Source organism: Symphodus melops (assembly GCF_947650265.1).
Source record: "Symphodus melops genome assembly, chromosome: 18".
NCBI classification, from domain to species: domain Eukaryota; kingdom Metazoa; phylum Chordata; class Actinopteri; order Labriformes; family Labridae; genus Symphodus; species Symphodus melops.
This window is the reverse complement of record NC_136708.1, coordinates 19,594,607-19,615,034: the sequence shown is the minus strand read 5'-3', so window position 1 is coordinate 19,615,034 and position 20,428 is coordinate 19,594,607. Positions and strand designations below refer to the sequence as shown.

The following is a 20,428-nucleotide window of genomic DNA, read 5'->3' as shown; positions in this document are numbered from 1 at the left end:
AGAGGAAAACAAGTAATTAGCACCGATAATTAAATCCTCTAGTCAGCCAAGCAGCCCGCGCTGTACAACCAGAGCTGCCTTATTTACCCATTTACATCAACAGTGGAATTGGTCGTTCAAAGATGAGGAATTAGCCGATTAATTCTGTTCTATTATCGGCCCTGCGATAAGCAAATAAACAGTTGACTGTGGAGAACTGAATTGTAATCATTTCTGGTGGAAAGAAAAGAACCATTGTTTTACTATTTTTGCACTTGGCGAATTTGAGGCCAAACTATCACTTCCCTGTTTTAGCATTCTGTCCCATTAGGTTCCTGTTTACCTCCGGGGAAGTCATCAGTAAAGGAAGTGCTCTTTGTCTCTCATTAAAGCAGCTCTTTGATTTCATTAATTACTGACCTACTGCTGCTGTGGTTTGGAACAATCTGGCATTCTAACCGCTCACAGTGCTCCACTACGCATTATTTATTTATCATCTTGACTTGATAATTAATAACCTTGATTTCCCAACGAGCACCAATCAGTTTGTGTGTACTGTGTATTTTTTGCTAATCAAGAAGGCACCACTCGCTGCCGAGCTTCACTATTTCTACATATCACTCTTTTTTTTTTTTCCAGCATTTCCTAGAAATTCATTTTTCCCTTTTTCTGTCTTTGTATTTGAACTACTGCAGCAGCAAGTCTCTCATGGAGCAGTCGTCCTCATTCTGCTGATGAGCTCCCATCTGATATGAATCTAATATCACCCAGCTGCACTGCAGGATCATTAAGCGTTTGTTGGATATGAGCTAAATGGCAGGATTCCATTAGAGAAAGTTTGTAAATGATAGAAAAAAAAAAACGCAGAATGAACACAAGTTTACAAGGACTGAAGATCAACATCCGACAGCAGCATGAAAGCTTTCTTTGCTTCTAAACAGGCCTTCAAATTTAGCTACCGAACAGTACTATACCAGCCGAATGGGCGATTTAAACTGGACCATTACTGGTTTTGCCCTTGGAACAACTCGTCTTCTGACCAGCCTGCGTACGAGCCTTTTGATTTGCTAATGCCTGAATATGGTCTGACCATTTTTGTGTTGTTTTTGAGCAAGACTGTTTGACTTTGTGAAATTAGCTCCGTGAGCTCACAAACACTATGTGTTTGGAGCTCTGGTGCTGTTTTTGAAGTTGATTGGCTTTGGAGATTGGTTTAGGTACCAATTTTATTTTCCTCTCTGAAAGTTGGCAAGATTATAGCTAGCTTTTTATTTTCCTTTGGTCATAGTTGTTTATTGATTTTAAGGAGCACCCAAAGGCCACTATTCAAGTTCCCTTTTTTTATGAAAAAAAGCCACTTTTTAGTCCAGAGCTTTCTTTGTCTTCCAGTGACACCTGTTTTTATATTGCTTCCCATACTTCAACAAGATGTCATGACACTTTTCAATGGACTAGAGTCATAATTCTGCCAAAGGCGTTGCCTCTTGGAAGTAAACAGATCGATTTTAGGTATTTTGAAGACTGATTTTTTTTTTTTCTTTTCTCTTGGTGGACTATCAAACAAATCTGCACATTTCATATCCTCTCATCCCTCTTCTGTCAAAGTGTTGAACCCGTGTTCTCACGCCATCGTTCTTGCCGTTCAGTCTTTTCTCATTGTTTTTTATCTACCATTTATTCAGGACTTTTGTCAGATCAGACAGGCGGTCTGTTTTTCTGCCCTATCGACTTCTACGACCAGGTCATCTTTTCTCCTCTCGTTCTCCCCTCCGTCCCTGCCTTGCAGAGCTAGTTACGGAACCTATTGACTGATTGGCTGTCGGCCCCATCGATCCCCAAGGTCGCACTGCTGGCTATTGACGAATGGTCCCTCGATGCCCACCCTCCCTCCCTTCATCAACGTCTCCCTCCCCTCTTTACCTCTCTTGTATTTCCCTCCTTCTCTCCTCTCTGTCCGGCCCACTTTATCTGTCACCCACCTCATTTCATCCCCAGTACCGCCCCTCTCTCTTCACTCCCCACATTCATCCGTCCGTCTATCCATTCGTCTCTCCTTCTATCTCTTCTGCGTCCACTGCTGCTATCGCTCATTGGTCCTGCAGAGATCGATGCCAAGGATAATGGGTGCCGGGCCCGCAGGGAGCCGGCAAAAGGCTGTACAGGTCCACAGACATAGTGCTGACATGACTCGGATGATAGGAAAGGAGAGTAAGGATGAATTGATGGCAAGCGACATGAGGCAGGGATGTCGCTGAGGGTAAAAAGACGAAAGAAAAACAGGGGAACAGGACACGGAGAGGCAGAGAGAGAGAGAGAGAGAGAGAATCAAAGAGCAAAGGTAGGGTGAGGAGTGTTCGCCTAAGGGCAGCTATGAGACACATGGGGGAGCGTTTGGGAAAGACAAGAGAGAAAGGGATGAAACTATAGAGCTCGAGGATCTCTGAAGCCTGCAGAGTGCTGATTTTATTTAGTAGACTTTGTCACTGGAATACAAAGAAGTGTTTAACCATCAGGATCCAACAGAGCCCCTTCGATGGCGGCACACAGTTGGGTCCCCCCCCCCCCCCAATTACGTCTCTGCCATTTACTGGTGCCTTGATCTGGCAGTCGATCCGAACAGTGCTTCTGTTTTTTGAGATAGCTTTAGCCAAACGTGCCAATTTAATAGGTTTTCTCAGTGAACTGCAGAAACATACGGGAACTGTACTCGTGTCTGGACGATTTCGAGGACTTAGTCAGGTGCTGGATGGTTACGCTTAAAGGCTGCAGTCAAGAACAAGCTCTGCCTCGATGTCACGACATGGTCAAACACAGCCAGGCAAACGTACACTGTATGCCAACATACAGTAACACTGATGCTGTACTATTTTGAGGATTTTTAAAGGATTATGTGGCACTGTTCTAAAGATTAACCCAGATCGCAAAAAGCCCTGATTCTTCTTTATCACTGTGGGTATCTCACTGTTCGGTCACTTCTGCTTCACGCTAACAATCTGACACATTCTGTTTATCTAATTTTTTTTTTCTGCCAATCTGGTATATTGCAAGTGAATGGAACTTTGATTGTGGTGCTTAAAAGATAAAAAAAAAAGAATATACATATGAAATAGTGGAAAGCGACAGGATAATCCGTGACTGACACTGTGGTTGTTTTTTATTGGAAATACATGACCAAAAAAAAAAACATGAGCTGGGGCTTACGATGTTTAATTTCATCCCGTTAAGCAATCCAAAAGTCATTCTCAAATGTATTGTCACTCATGAGTGGATTTGTTCAGATATTCTTCAGGGACTTTTTTTTATTATTATTATTATTTTTTTTTACTACTGTATTTAGAAAGACAGTAACAGTGGAGTAACAGTGTGAGCTTAAGCACAAAGTGGGCTTAAAGACAAGGTTATCTTGTTCTTGAATGTGAAATAATCCAGTCTTACTGACATGCTCACCAGATGGCATATGCATATGTATCATCCTGGTTTATGTGTTGCTTTTTACAAACATTATACGGCTTTCATGGCCGAGTGGGATGTAGGTTATTTCAAAATGTGCGACTGTTAGAGGACAGAAGGGAGCCAGGCAGCCTGCCTCTATATAGAAGCAAATGCTTAGACAACATATAGGAGATTAAATGCAAGTTAATGATGTCCATTGTGTGTGTGTGTGTGTTATTAATAGATGTATAAATATACATGCATGCAAACGTCTAACTATTGTTCTCCCCCAGGGAACACTGTCAATCATTCTGCAAAGTGTTCAGGATTGAAGGGGCTTACAGAGGCAAATAGCAATCATGGCAGAGGAGGATTTCTGAGTGAAGCATGGCTGGGTGATTGCTGTGATTTCAAATAAGACCAACCAGCAACCTCAGGAAGATATCATTCAGCTCACATGGGGGATGGACAGACGAGTGTCTTGCTGTGTGACATGTGAAACGAGTTTGGATGCACAAAAAAACCTCCAGTAGTGTCTGATATCTTGATCAAATCAGTGCCAACAAACACAATAAAAAGTGGCTTGTTGTTGCATTAAAATGAGAAAACTCCACTTCTTCCCTTTCTCCCTCCGAGCAAGTGGATGCTCTGAATGTTTTACAAAAGTCGAGCTTTAAAAGGTTCTGTAAGTAAAGTCCGCATGATTCACTGTATCACCCCCAAGAAACTAAGTAGCACAGTATCCTGCAGCGTCCTGTGGTGGAGGAACCTGGTTTAATTAAAAGAAAGGGTACATGTGAGGCTTGTAATTTTTTTTACCGGCCATGTATTTAATGAGCATCTTGTAAAGATGATTCAGATTCTGACTGAATCAGCTCAGGGGAGTCTTCTGGTTTAAGTTATTAGCCAATTGCTAACATTTTGAATACGCTTACGAAAGCAGGTGTCCATGAAACCGCTTGGAAACAAAAGTGGCCAGTGGCAACTATAAGACAACAGCGGCGACAGAACAGTTGCACTTGTATCAATATTGGAACGACTTTAATCTGACAGTATGTCAAGAAGACAGAGGGTGAGGAGAAATACTCTGGTTACAGTGACAATGTTCAGGATAAAAACTCAGAACACAGAACTGGAGATATGCAACAGGATGAAGTCTTTTCTTTTGTTTATGGTTGTTTTAACAAATATCTGTATTGGTTAAAACTGTACAGGGAGTGAATATCTTATCTATCTATATCTATGTTATAACGGCTGAGAGTTCATCACTCAGGATGTGGCTGTTTTGACTGAAATGTAGCCGCTTTGTTGCCGTTTGCCCGGAAAGCTTTAGGTCGGACTTCACTCCAATGTTTTTCTTGTTAATAAATTGATTGAAAGCTAGCTGGACTTAGCATTTTCTGTATGAAAAATTATAGTTTGGCTTCAAAACAGTTCTTCAGAAATCATTGGGTGACATCACTCAGGCTCCGTCCATGTTTTATGTTAATGTCTGTAATCAACAGTAAAATATTAGTTGGGGGGTGTGTACTGTTGGTTGGTTCGTCACCTCGAGTTAACTAGCCAATGTCTTTGTTTCTTCTATAATGTATCTCGTGACTTTTATAAAGGCAACTGTAGCTGCTCTGAGACGTGTTGGTCTCTTACCGTCTGGGATCAGTTATGTTCTGAGTGACACCTGAGATTTCTCATCTTTGTACAATAACTGTTTTTAAGGAGTCACTTCTTCGTGGAGCTGTTTTTTGGAGTAGGTGTGTGTCTGCTCTTCGGTGACTGGATGAGGTGTTTTGTTTACCTCTGCACCGCGGGATGTTTGCTTTGCAGTGCACGATGAGAAAATAGGAGAGAAAGTGATTCCAGTTGATGTTAGTGTTTGGGAGCTTTGTATCCATTTAATGCTTTATTATAGTTGACTCTTTGATCTCTGCAGTCAGTGCAGTTTGTGCATTGAGAGTCCTGAGAGGAAAACAATATCAATGTAATAAATGTTTGTGGTGAGATGTGGATCGTTCATGGATCACATGATGTTTCAGTGTGCTTGTGTTTGATTGTGAATGTTGACCCGAGTGTGTCCCTGCAGGTATCTGTAATTAATTTCTCCTTCAGTGAATGAAAGAAAGAAAGGGGGAGGTATAGAGAGGGGTGGGGGGTGGGGGGTGAAAAGGACGTGGAGAGGTGAATGTAGTAGAAGACGAACTAATTGAATCTAAAGTGGTTCTCAAATTTGAACCAAAGGGAAAACAAAGTCAGCACAAAACCTTGGAGCGCCTCTTGACTTATGTAACTCAAATCCTCTCCCCTCCTCTCCTCTCCCCTCCTCTCCTCTCCTCTCCCCTCCTCTCCTCTCCTCTCCTCTCCTCTCCTCTCCCCTCCCCTCCCCTCCTCTCCTCTCCTCTCCCCTCCTCTCCTCTCCCCTCCTCTCCTCTCCTCTCCCCTCCCCTCCCCTCCTCTCCTCTCTTCCCCCGTCCTCTCCTAAAAGAAAACATAAGGAGCTATGACACAGAGTTGTGAGACCAAATAGACAGACGTATGAACACGACAAGAGAAGAAGACGAGCAACATGTTCTCCTGTTGTTGTCACGCACCCCCTTGTCTTCACCTGTCCTGTCCTGCCGTCTTTTCTCTGTTGCAGTGACATCACACTGTACGGCCCCGGCAGGTGCTCTGTTGAAGACAGTGGCCTGAATGAGTGTCGAGTTAAATAATGCAGTCTGCAGGCTGGACTGAGGGGAGACTAAGGGAGAAGATGGAGGAGGAAATAGTGGCACAGTGCAAAGATACAGACTTCAATAATTGAACAGTCCTCTGAAAGGCTTACAAGTGAGGCTTGCCCAGAATTAAAACCAGAGTTCGCCTGTGTGTGTCTGTGTGTGTGTGTGGGATTTTAAACTCTCTCTCTCACACACACACACACACACACACACACACACACACACACACACACACACACACACACTTACATACATCCAGTATCTGCTGGCATGCATAGTTTGGAGTCCAGTCATGCATGACATACGCTGACACAGGTCCACGTATATTATGCATGCCAAATTCTGCATAGAAGTGTTTCCAAAAATAGTGAGCAGGAACTTTATGGATGCATGAAGGTAACCAACTTTAATTTGAGTCTTTTATTTTGAAATCTCTTTGCTGTATGTAACGTGTCATGTTTTACCCGATGTTCACCTTGTGTGTGGTGTTGTGGGAGCGTCAGGACGGTGAGCTTTCGCTTGACACGGAGCTTGGTGACACAGATGATATATAGATAGATCTTTATTTTCATTGCATGTTATGACTCAAATCTCTGTTGGAGCAATCCAGCTGCAGCGTATCGAACATAAAATATGTACACAGGCACCAGCACTCAGACAAACACAAGCCAAGCACATCTCACTCATACGCACATACACGTTCATACTCGATGATGATGCATAAAGAACACAACTGCAAGACGCGTCTTTGTTAGATTTGAAAGCAGAAAATAATGCAAAGACTCAATTAATTACAAATATGGTTGTAAAATAAATTTGATTTACATAGAAAAAAAACAACCAGGTTATATCTAGTATAAATTCTTATTTCTCTCAATTAAAAAAATTCCACGGTTATTTCGAGAAAATCCATTTCCAGTCGAGAATTGTCTCTGCTCTATCTGCCTCTGTGACTTTATCATGTTATGTAAGCACATTTAACTCTGGCTCACTGATCAGCACACATATGTACACGCAGTGTTGATGCCTTAATAATACCGCTTTGCCATATGCTGTTGTGTCATAAATACAGTAATGTATACTCTTATGTGTGGATGCAAGGTTGCGTAAGAGCTGGAGCTAATTAAAGTCTTGTTTGTTCTAAAAAAGGAAAAAAGACCTGAAATGGTTCAACTTCTAAGAATAGCGGTACAATAGGGATTAGTTTTCTCCGTTAATTCAAGGTCCATGTTTTCCAAAAGCCTGTTTTCATTTGATTTCTTTTACATGCAAGCTAGCTCATGGCAGAGGACTCGAGCTGTAAAGATTTCTTTTCCACTGACGGGCGCCATTCTCACAACCTCCAGTCACACACATCCTCCAAATTGAGCGTTCTATTTAAGCTTCCCGTCTCTCCCTCTGTTCTGTCAGTGCCTTGCTGTCTGGTACCAGTGCTGCACTTAAAGCAGCATCCACCTGCAGGCTCTGACTGGGGTTGACGTTGTTTTCTCATCACTCAGCAATTTCTGCGTTTTAAAGTAAATCTAGGAGTTGACGAGATCAAACTGGAACTGGTGTTCAGCTGCTGCACGACGACTGAAATGTGGCTTTGTAGATTTAAAAACGTTCGTAATGTAAACCTTATCATCCGTATGATTTTTCCCACACAGAGCACGTTGTGTGTGAGACAGACAGACAGACAGACAGACAGACAGACAGACAGACAGACAGACAGACAGACAGACAGACACAGAGAGAGGATTTTAACTTCCATCCGACAACATCAAACCATCCCTTTTATTGTTGTGTTGGAGCTCCATGTGTCAAGTTTACGTGCGTGAAGTGGATTACAAAAGCTTCAAAGGGAGCACACTCTGAAGTAATGTCTCTTCAAAATTAATTTGTGCGGTGCAGGTGGGTTGTTTTCGGCTCCGGCAGATATCATGCAGGAAACCGGCTATCGAGGAAAGAAGGCCCATTTGAGCTTCACATTTCTGCCTCTATTACAACTACTGATGCTGCACAAAGTCTCCTCTTAGAAGTGAATAATTAGTGTCACGTTTAATGCTGTAAATGCTAATAAGGTATATGAATGAGCTGCCAGTTTCTCCACCACATAGTCATTTTAATTACCAAGTAATGGCTGCAAAGAATTAACCTTTTTCTTCACTGTGTTGCTTATTTACAGCGAGCTGAGTCATCATCTATATTTGACTTTTTACCTTCCTTCTATCTTCATCCTCCTGTTTTTTTCTTCTCCGTGCATGCGACAGTCTCCACCATGTTTGCCCTCCTGATTTCTGCCACGCATGGAATATTGCAGGGTTTTATTTCCAGCACTTTGCCTTTAGTGCTCGGACTGTTCCTGAAGTGGTTTTTTGCATTCGTCCGCTTGCTAACCGCTCCTTGAAATAGTCCTCAAACTCTAGATGTTCCTTTAAGCGGCTCATTCCTTCCCTTAAACCAGTTTCTTTCCTCGACCAAAGTCACAAAGACAAGTGAGAAGAGCGTTTTTAATGGCATAGGTAGCGCTTTACGGTGACGGCTGTTATTCTAATAAACAAACAGAGGGGACAAAATGTCTGAATTGCCACCCCAAAATCCTGAACAAAGATTGGCCATGTGCTTCGTCTGAGGCAGGACTCATGTTTACATCCACTATCTGACCTGCGTTGTGGGCTGTCTGTAGCTGTCTGTGCATTTTAATGTGGTACATATCCCTGGGCACGAATGGTAAAGAGGCATTATTGTGTTTTGTTTTTCAAAACTTTTCTTAAGCTGACCATATAAATGGCCATGTTGGCCTAAACATGCTCAGACACCGATTCTGCATTCTGCATATATATATATAATACAAACAGCAGAGTTACTAGAGGTTGTACAAAACAGAATGAAGACTCCAGCTTTAGTTCATGAATGTGTTTGGAGGATCAAAAATTAGCTTTAAAAAAAAAAGGACAGCAAAAGGTACATGTGTGAGCCTGTCCTCTCAGATGTGTCCACAGGAGCCACTCTGTCCTACAAACAAGACCTGACACTCGTCTCACTGCTTTCTCCGCCAATTACAATCATTAGAGGGCCCAACAAATGAAAACAACTTTGCTCGGCCTCGAGCCTTTTTATTTATTCCTCCTTTTCCTCCGATGGTTTTTTTCTCTCTTGCCTTCCTTCTGTCGGTATCTTTCCTTTCCTTTGAGCTTTCGTCTTCCTTTTCCCGTGTCTCACTAGGACATAAAACTCAGGGTATGTCCTTGCCTCAGAGTGCAGCAGCACTTGGTTGTAAAAAAAACAAACCTTGCAGGTGTGTATTTATCCAGTAACAGCAGGTATAACTTAAATGGTACTCCTTTCTCTTCCTCGGGTGCCTCACTTAACCTTTTTTTTGGCCCCCTTACTGTCATTCTTTCCTTGAGCGTTGTTTTTGTTCCTCCCTTGTTTTTTGTTTTTTTTCTTAAACACACTCTGTGACTCACTCGTGGGCTCTTTTCTTTTCGTTCCCTGAAGCACGCACAAACATCCGAACTCACACAGATGCACATGCGAGCTCGATTTTCCCCCCCTGGAAGCGAATGTTCTGAACAGGTGGTCATTCAGATTCAGGACCGGCCCTACAGGAGAGGAGAAAACCCTGAACATGCAGAAGGGGGAAGATGTGGAAAGATCGGAAGTGATTATCCAGAAAAATGATAGGCAAGGCACATGAACGCTACACACCCTGTTATTTACTGTCCCTCACCTCTGGAGTTGAGATATAAATATTTTCGCTGTTATCAAGAAACAGCAGAAACTCCGACATCACCTGATGTCTTTGCTTTCATGCACATTTTGTCCACGATGGCTTCAGTTCCTTTCAAATCTTACATGAATAATTGTCGAAGCTATCTCTGCTGATGTTGAAGCTTTTACTGTTTCCATTACTTTATCAGGGCTGAAATCATTGTTAACAAACTTGAATCACTCTGAACATCTACTTATGTGAGTACACGCATCTGTATCTGATGAACGCTGCTCGACAGTTTTTCTCAAATGATGCAGTCGAGAGACGGATGCACAGCACCGTGATAGCGTTTAACTCGTAACCCCATTGTCATGCATCACGTCCGTAATTGCATGCTGGGATTTAGGAAGTGGACCGTCTATTCTCTTTACAGTTTGTCACATTACCCAAGTTGAAAGTTTAATGAGTCTGTTAAAAGGAGAGCCCTGCTGGAAGTTAATGTGCTCTGCTGCTAGAGCTGCGAGTGTGCGTGTGTGTGTGTGTGTGTGTGTGTGTGTGTGTGTGTGTGTGTGTGTGTGTGTGTGTGTGTGTGTGTGTGTGTGTGTGTGTGTGTGTGTGTGTGTGTGTGTGTGTGTGTGTGTGTGTGTGTGTGTGTGTGTGTGTGTGTGTGTGTGTGTGTGTGTGTGTGTGTGTGTGTGTGAGAGAGAGAGAAAGTTAGTTCCCTGCCACCATTTGTCTCACTAGCTCCTGTGTGTTTGTGTCTGATTTGTGTGTGCGTCTCCGTTTACACACAGCATTTATCTTTTATGTGCCTGTTTGTGTTTTTATGTGACACTTCATATCCCCATCCATTTATCCTCTTTTTTTTTCCTTTTTTTTTATCTCTTCTACAGCCGTATTACTGGGTTGCTTTTGTTGAACTATATATTTTCATCTCCTCCCACGTCTTCGAGCAGGAGGGCGGTGCAGCAAACACAATTTTTCACAACGAGGGCTGCGACTCTTACAAGTCCCGTGTTCCCAACCTGCTCCAGTGTCCTCGAGCCAGACAGTAAATCCAGACCGGCCTCAAGTGGGCTTCTGCTTCCATAAGTCTGTTTAAGGGGGGAGTTAAGAACCATGCTAACTCTTGAGGGATAAACAAACTATCTCTGTGTAAAAAGAAAAAAAAAAAACCCTCAGAAACAGATGCGTCTGTTATTTTACATTTGATGCAAACTGTGTGAGGTGGTTTTAAAACCTTTCGTTGTGTATAGCCTACATTTTTCTCACGATGATTGAGTTGTTTTGTAAAGCTTTTAGGTCTCTTTAGAGAAGACAAAGTCAGCTCTCAAGTTATCCAGATGGAGTCACCAAATCATTTAAAAAGCCTAATTGTTTACTGCTGTTTTTGCACATATACGAGCCAGCTCTGATTTTCTACGACGACTTTGAACAGTGCAAGTCCCATAGCATCTGATATCTCAACATTTGACTTCAAATCATCATGTGTTCCTCAATCAGATAAAAGCTGACTCTGATCATGATGTATGTTACTGTGTAAGGCATGCCCACTTATTTGATTTCAAGTTCCATCTCCCATGATATTCAAGTCTCAAAGCAGTGGAGTCCATCAGTCTGTTTCAAATGTTGTGAGACGTACGATAGTCTTCTTGTAGTTTCAAGGCTTCAGCTCTGTTTTATCTCACACTTTCCTCTCACTTCTTTCACGTTCCAGCCTCTCCTTCAGTCTTTGGTTTGAAAAGAAGGATGAAGGCTTGACAATAGGTCGTCCCAGTGGAGCACCGATGGGCCTGTACTTATCCCCGTCCCTGTGCTTCTTTCTGGGGCAGGTTTGAGCCTTCAGAGCCTGGTTGCCTGCGTTGGTGTAAACTGGTTGATAAGCATGCTGCAGGTCGTGGTGAGGACAGCCAACACCAGAGCTAATCCTGCCATGAAGCTATAGAACATTATCGAGGCGAATTATGAAATGAGCCCGTTCCACTGGGATGGATTAAAATCATCTGTGTTTGTTGGAATGTACTCGTGTCCAACATTGTGTTCGTGAGCTGGGTTTCAGCAGGGACCAGTTTCTTTGTTACTGAACATTGAAGGTAACCCCCCCCCCCCCACCCCACCCACCCACACACACACACACACACACACACACACACATACACACACACACACACACACACACACACACACACACACACACACACACACACACACACACACACACACACACACACACACACACACACTATATGTTTGTTTATTTGGCATGGTAAAGCTCTTTGTTTTTTCTGCTCTATTTTCTTTCCCTTTTGAGATTAAATGCTCAGCATTGAAAGTTATGAACAATCAAACATTTCAAATGATGTAGTTCCTGCAGAAAGATGGAGAACGCCCTTGAATCCACCTCTGTGACAGAGATGTCTTTGCAAAGCTGTTTTCAGTGTTTGCCTCTTTCTGAGTGCTACCTGCGCACCAAAAACACTTTTTAGATTTTGAAGACTTGACCTGAGTGCTGCTGTGGCGTGTAACTCTGCATTTTTTCTTTCCTCTGTGCTGGCTGTTGCATTCGTCACTGTGTCTCAGACGGCATGACTCAATTAATATATCACGGCAGCCAAAGAGAGCTGAGAGAGATGGTGAGGAGAGGAGGAAGACACTTGTGCTTTTAACACAACGCCTGAATGTAAAACGAAGGAAAAGGCCTCAGAAAACCCCCAGAAGCAGACACGCACTACATGAACGTGTACAATCTGAAGACCAAAGACTTCACTCCTGCAGCCTGAAAACTCCCAGGGACACAAATGTGCACAAAAGATTCCTTTCAGCGTTGCTGTTTGTATGCCAGCTTTTACCTGCTCTTCATTCAAAAGAGTGCTTCCAAGAACTTAAAAGTTTCCGGAGTGAAGAGGATTGAATTTCAGACAGCCATCGTGAAAGGACTTCGCTCCATTATGGTGGCAGCTTGTGTGCTGTCTTCTTGTAACTTATCATGTTTTTTTATCTTCTTCAGAAAAGCTTTTTTTCTTGCTACTTTACACAACTTCTTCATTTCCTATATTGCATGTTTTCAATTCAACATATGTCCTGTATATCTCTTTATTTGCCTTATAAAGCCCGTGTGAGTAGTCTCACATGTGACCTACAAAAGCAAACAGGACCATCAGCAGGAAGATTGATTATCTCTAATTCGTTATTCTAAAAGCCTTTAACCATTGCTGCGGGGTGCATGTCAGATGAGGCGATTAATATCAGGATTGCAAAGGTGCCTTTTTGTAGAGGACAAAGAGATAAAACATAAATAAAACTGTCCACAGGGGGCGCCAAAAGTTCCACATTGGAGCTTTAATCTTTCCGCATATTGCGGCAGTCCATCCTCCCAAACATCAAAGATGGCAGGATGCTCGATAGAACCATTCATCCGAATGTTACTCTGTATATTTGTTGCGTCCTTTATGGACGATGTTGTCGAGCTTATTTTTTATCCACTTACTGTATAAACGTATAAACATGAACTAAGTCGATGTGAGGTCGGTGGTCGCCATATTAAAAATGCAGAACTGAGGCCGGCTTGAACCCTTCTGGAACAAAAAGGAATAAAAGTAATAATAAAAGTTCACCCCTTAAGTGTGTGCCCATAAAGAGGGGTCATTTTGCTCTATAAATAAAATGTAACTAAAACCATTCTGCAAGTTCACGTCATGTTCACCATTGTTTTCACACTTGCTTGTTTAAATCCTTCACATTGACAATGCATTTGCATAATGTGTATGTGTTCGTTTTGAATGGTTCAAAAGCTCTAAATGAACTAAACTAATTAGTCTGTCCAGGCTCTATTACCGGATCTGTCGTCGGGCTGCGACCGTGTTTCATATTTTGTGATGAAAATCTGCTTTGTCCTGTGTGTCCTCAATAGGTTGAGGCATAACTAACAACAAAAAAAAAAGTGTGCACTGGCTCACACACCCACATTGTCCCTGTAATGATGTGCAATTATTTATGAAACAACCTTTGAAAATGGTGTTTAGGAGCTAATGTGTCACGGCTTATTAGTCAGAGCTGTCAGTGGCCGAGAGGGAGAGTTTTTTTTGTCTCTCCGTCACGTGTTCTTTCTCGAACTTCTTCCCCTCTCTCCTTCTCTTGGTGACCCTGCTTTTTTTTTTTTTTTTTTAGTGCTTTGTTGAACTTTTTGTTTTTCTGTCTCTTTAATCCGTCTTTCTCTGTATGACTCTCTGCTCCTTTCTTCCCCTAAAGACCCATTAGTCTGTCTAACTGCGCTGTGATTACAGGACTTATGTATTCAGCGTGTGATCATAGTGCCAACTTTGTCCTCTGAGTTTCTCTTTGACTGACTGACTGCTCACTAAGGCCCCGCTGATCCCCCCTGTGTATTATTCAGATATTTGCACTGCATGTGCTCCGTCCCCCTCCCCCTCCCTCTCCTTCTTCTGTCTCTGATGCCAACTTTTATTTTTATTTTTTGTCTTTCTCTCTTTCATGTTGGCTCTCGTTCTTGCCCGCTCTTCACCCTCTTCTGCTGATTATTTCCTCTCGTCGTCTCAGCCTCCTTCTGTGTCTCTCTCCGCCACCTTGGCCTCTGCCGCTCTAATCTCCTCCAGAATGCCACTATGTTATCAGCTAACTACAGAACCACGCTTTGGGCACCCAGCAATGTTAACCCCCCAAAAAAAACAATCAAGTTAAGTGTTCAGTAAAGGATCCTTCCTGGTCTAGCAAGCAGCGCCTGTACTCCAGCCAAGGCCGAAATGCCTCCTTTAAAGAAAAACACAAACAGAGACTGAATCACTGGTGTCTTCGGGGTTTTGGCTTTTTAAACTGAAGAGTTAGTCTATTTTTAATTAACCTCAATTAGCAGAAATGCTACATTGCATTAATATTCTTCCTTTGAGGGGTCTGAGTCAAGATGCTCTATGTGATTTTCTGTTTGTAAGTGTTGTGTAAGTTTTCATCCAGGTGTATTATTAACACTACTCTGTGCAGGCGCTGAAACATAAATAACATCTACCTTCTCTTTTGGTGAATCCGCACATCTTACCGTGACAGTCAGTTTTCAAAGCTTGCTTACTCACTGAGAGTACAAGGTCTACAGCGTTAGTCAGACCGTGTAGGTTTCTATTCTGCCCTCACAGGGACGTCCATGTGCCCAGTTGTTCTAGATACGGCCAAATATTTGTCAGGTAGCAGCGGGTAGCCGATCAGAGTGAGAGTCTTTTAGGAGTGCCGGGACTGCTCAAGGGTGAAGAGAAACGGTCGTACGTCAAGGAATCAACGCGGGGTTATATTTCATGTACAAGGCTCCCGGAGTGGTTTGAAGTCGAAGCATGAAAACAAAAGTTTAAGCCGTGAAACGCACTCAAGCACAGGAATGAAAGAAGCACACAGTTCGGGAATGAGGAGTGCAGCAGACTGAGCAAAAGATGGTTCTGTCTTCTTGTCAGGCCTCGTTGTAGCCTTGAGGCTGCAGGTGCAAGCCGGCCTGCAAAAAAGCGTGAAAGTGTGCGTGTATGTTCGGGGAAAGGGGGGGAGGGGGGAGGGAGGGGGGGGCCGGGTGTTTGGAGGGGGGGTCTTTTTAAGCAGACAAGCTTAAAGCGTGGCTAACTTTGATATCAGCAAAATCCTTTCAAATGAGGCTCAATGCAGCTCACCATATGTCTCCACAGATGTGGATATTATTTAATAGATTAAGATGAATGTGCTGATGATGGCTTTCAAAAAACGCCTGCTGGGTATCAGACAAAAGCCTTTCTCACTCAGCCTTCTTTAAACCATGTCGCCGAAGTACTCGGATACATTTAACGCATCATATTTGTAATGAGAGAGATATTTCCTCGTAGGAGTAAATATACTGACACTACTAGTACAGACGTATTTCTTCATGCTTTTAAATCTGGGTTATATTTTTTGGATTGATCCCAAAACAAGGCACATTGAATTATCCCAGAAGCGAACACTCATTTGAAGTTAACTTTCAGTATGTGTTAATAAAGATCAGTTTCCACAAACACACGTGAAATACAGCCATGAGTTGTACAACACAGAAAAAATGTGTTCAAGTACTTTAAATAGTCGTTATCGTCGATGATGGCGGCAAGGTAAAAGTTGTTTCCACGCCTGCTGCCGCTGTGTAAAGACCTTCTCTGAAATGAACAAGTACTTGCACTTCAAAATAGGTCAGCTCAACTGCTCCGTGTTCCCTTTGCTCCGTGTCTGTTCTTTGAGCAGCTAATACTAAATGAGCAGCATCCGCTGAGCTCTCACTCGCCTCCCTCCACTTTGGTTCTCATGTAACTGTCCGTGGTGCTGAAAACAGACTGGGGCTGGTGCTCGTTCCCTGTCCATGGTCCTGAAACAGAAACGCTTGTGACGCAGGCATTTCAGTACACCGTTTTCTCTGCTGCATCGATGAAAGCTTAACAGGGGGGGGGGGGGGGGGGGGGGGTAAACCAGTGTTTCTCTACTGGTTTAAAAAAGTTCCAGATTAAGTCCTCAACACACTGTGTTAATGCACGAACACACCCAGAGTTTTGTATGACGACGGCTGTCCGGTGCGATCCAAATCTTTCGTGTCATGTTGCTCGTACTCCGCTAGAATGGTAATCTCAAAGCCACTCTGTCGTGATGCGAGACTTCATATTGTGTTCTGCTGTTATGACCCTGTTGACAGACTTATTTAAACTGACAAGATTAAATAAAAGCACACACTCAATAAAGTCTGACCTCTTCCCTTCTCCCTGTCTGTCTGTTTGTTTGCTGCAGTGGTGCTGCTGAATTCTAAAGAGACTCAGGCAGAGCTGGGCTGGACCTCATATCCCCCCAACGGAGTAAGTGTGCTTACTTGCATTTTTCATTGTCCTCATACGTGTTTTTTGTTTTTCACACTCGAGGCTCCGGAAAACGGCTGCGTTCTGAACAGCTGGCTTCGACAAACCCCTCCTGTTCTCCTCGACATGCTGTTTCTGCTTTTTTTTTCTTTTTTCTTGTCTTGTACTGTTTTCTTGCTGTTTTCCATCCCTTGTCAAACCTCATGCATTACTCTCCCTTCGAGGGAAGACCTCTTCATTACCATTTATCAATGATGCTAATCTAAGCTAGGATACTGTCTCCAAAACCGGCCTCACTGGTATGGTGTCACAGTAAAATGGTCCCCCCTCCAGAGTGATCAATTATCTAAAAATGTGACTGCAGGAGTTTTTTTTTTCTTTTCTAAGAATCTGCTCCTAGCAAGGAGAGGTCACCCTCTTTCCGACTCAAGGTTGACCTTTGACCTGTGCTATTCACCGTGGGGCTCACGATCTAGATTGTGCTACATTAAAGTCAGTTTGAAGTAGCATGCAAAGCAAATATTAAAACACTTACTGAGGAGCGTTCTGAGAGTTCATACAGTGTCACAAACCTCCTCTGGTGACCTCAGGGGACTGTTGGAAAAGATGGAAAAAGTGGGATAATACTGTATGTCCACTTTAAAAGGAAACAAGGCTTGAGAAGATCGGAATGTATATGTCAGACATTTCTAGATCACGGTAATAATGTCATCTTTCTAGACTTTTAGAGGTACACACTAAAGGTATGTGGAGGCTGTACGTACCAACAGAATGTAAGCAGATAAAAACTTTGACCTCGGCCGAATAAATTTGTAAGATAATCGATTTTATCATCAAACCCCGACAGCAGAAACAACCTCCATCTCACAGTATGTTAATGACAACAAGGCTTCACAGCTCATTAGCACAGAGAATATAAATCAGTGCCACCACTCTCCATCAATATTACAAAATATCAAGTGGAGGCTAAATGTGAACAAAAAGAAGCCACGCTCCACTTGACCACATTATATTTCAAACCTGGAGTTCACTCCGCTGCATGCGTCTCTGATTCTGACGTTCGTCCTTGGAGTGAGTCAGCACAGTGTAGGCAGAAATATTTCATCAACACTCCTCTCTAATACCACTAGTTTTAATACCAAAGGCGATGGAGTTCAAAAGAAGCCGCCTGACAAAGCGAAGAAGGTGTGACCCTGAATTTTACAAACGGCACTAAAGGCCGATGTAATGGCCGTGAATGTGTGCTGTTTGTCATTTTCTCTGTGACTTTAATAAAGAATCTGAGTGCTAATGCTTTCCAGACACCCACTCATCACATCATGTCATTAAACTGTTTACCTGCAGAATGTAATCTTTCTTTGTCACTACTTTAACGGTCTTTGTCAGCATTTCGGAGTCGCCTCACTTTTCTGTCTCTCTCTCTTTCACCCCCTCATATTCGCACGTCGAGCCCTGCTGCTTCTTCTTCTGTCGTTTTAACCACACAATCCTCTCTTCCCACTTTTAATTTCAGTGCACCTCCTACGTTCCTGTTGCTCTTTTTTTTTTCTTTCTCTACTATATCTCTAACTGTTATCTCTTTACTCCTCCTGTCTTATCCTCCCCTGCCTTCCTCCGTCCCTTCTCCAGTGGGAGGAGATAAGTGGCGTAGATGAGAAGTACAAGCCTATCAGGACGTATCAGGTGTGCAACGTTATGGAGCCAATGCAACAGAACAACTGGCTGCAGACGGGCTGGGTGGCGCGGCGGGGCGGCCAGCGCATTTTTGTGGAGCTCCAGTTCACGCTGCGCGACTGTAACAGCATACCTGGCGTGGCGGGCACCTGCAAGGAGACCTTCAACCTCCTCTACGTGGAGACGGACAGGGACCTCGGAGGCGTGACTCGAGAAGACCGCTACACTAAGATAGACACTATTGCTGCCGATGAGAGCTTCACGCAGGGCGACCTGGGCGAGAGGAAGATGAAGCTGAACACTGAGGTACGCGAGATCGGCCACCTCAACCGCAAGGGCTTCCACCTGGCGTTCCAGGACGTTGGCGCGTGCGTGGCACTAGTTGCCGTGCGGGTGTACTACAAACGCTGCCTAGCAACTGTCCAAAACCTGGCGGTGTTCCCTGACACGGTGGCTGAGGCCGCCTTCGCCACACTAGTGGAGGTGCGCGGCAACTGCGTCAATAACTCTGAGGTTGACACAGACAGTCCTCCCAGGATGCATTGCAGCGCTGAAGGGGAATGGCTGGTGCCCATTGGGAAGTGCAGCTGCAGCGCCGGCTACGAGGAAGGACACAGCAGCTGTGAAGGTAGGCGATGAACATCAAGACAGTGGGATGCATGGTTAGATGAAAGAGATGACAGAGAAACAAAAATGCCAGAGGAAAAAAAAAAACAGTGTAAAGAAGTGAGAACTGAAGAAGCAAATGAAAGAACAGAGAATAGAAATGTTTGTAAAGAAGATGTGAAGGATGAAGATGGAGAGAGCGAAGTCGGTTTTAACACATCAAAAACCGTTTTTGTCTTTTGGGCTCTGCCAGAAAGAACTGAGATTAAATAATTTTTCAAGCATGAGCAAAAAAGCAAAGTGAAATATCCCGCTTTAAAGTAGCTTTAGTGAAGCACGGTATGACCATTTCTTCTAGTATCCAGCAGAATCAACTGGGTTGGGTTTTTTTTTTCAGCCCCTGGTCCACTTACCTTATCTTGTCCTTCCCTTGACACTTTATAGTCTAAATACTTCTAAACACCCTATGAATTAATGTTAATACCCCTGGTACCCCACTCTTAGATTACTGTGCCTCTGGTACCCCTTTTCTTAAATTAACTTCTTCTGGTACCCTATGTAGGGGTAGCTGTAGCTCAGTCTGGGTCACCAGTCCAAGAACTGCAGAGGTGCTGACCCCAACATGGGCGTTTTCTGTGCAGCCCCTCACTCCCTAACATCTCTCCATTAGAGCATACGATCCTGTATGCGCATGTGTGTCTTTTTTTAAATCCCTTTCTGAAATGATTTGAGCCCTCAATACACTTGTGAAATCTTCATACCCCTTAAAACCCATGTAGGGCAAGTTGTACCCTTTCATTTAAATTTCCCATGGTCCATGTTATGGGCCGGCCTGATACTCCTCCTCTGATACCTTTGATTTTTTTTTAAGTGCCACTTAAAAAAGTCATTGATTGCTCCATATGGTCGAACTGTGGGCAGACAACGAAACAAGGGAAAGATGAAGATGGATCGGAATTGGGAATGAGAAGCCCAGCTCTACATGTTTGAGAGAATAAAGTGAAGATTAAAAGAAGAGAAATGCAAAGAGAGGAATGACAGGTTGATTTCTGTGTGGGGGGGGGGAAAGGCGCTGTGAAGATACAATAGAAGCTGTAAGAGTGAGGCGGAATAGCAGAAATCGCTGCATGTGAGCATGGGATAAGAGAGGAAATCAAACAGAAAGCAGTGTTAACAAGTGCTTAGACAAAGAAAAGGAAACCAAACGGACGCTATTTTTCACACAAAGACAATAGAGGTACAGAAAACCGTTTTCTCGGTGTTTCAATCCATGTGTGCCTTCTGTTTAATAATGACATCGATGCTGAGGGCCTCGCTGTGTCACTGATCCTACCTTGTGTCATGATACCTCCAAAGACTGTTCTCACACACATCGACACGTGAGGCGTGTTGTGTGAACTGCAAGGCTTAGCAATCTCTGCGTGTGTGAGTGTGAACTCAATGACTAAAGCACTCCTTCTTCTGATGCCGCTGCCCTGTCGACTGTAACACCA

General features: G+C 43.4%; 1 protein-coding gene across 1 annotated transcript in view; it reads left to right on the top strand.

Moving 5' to 3' along the window:
- Positions 1-20,428, top strand: part of epha10 (EPH receptor A10) — a 149,508-nt gene that overhangs the window by 19,947 nt on the left and 109,133 nt on the right. The window contains exons 2-3 of the mRNA XM_079367751.1: positions 16,591-16,655; positions 18,285-18,957. Of these exons, the coding sequence (XP_079223877.1) occupies positions 16,591-16,655; positions 18,285-18,957 (738 nt within the window). The remainder of the gene's footprint in view (positions 1-16,590; positions 16,656-18,284; positions 18,958-20,428) is intronic.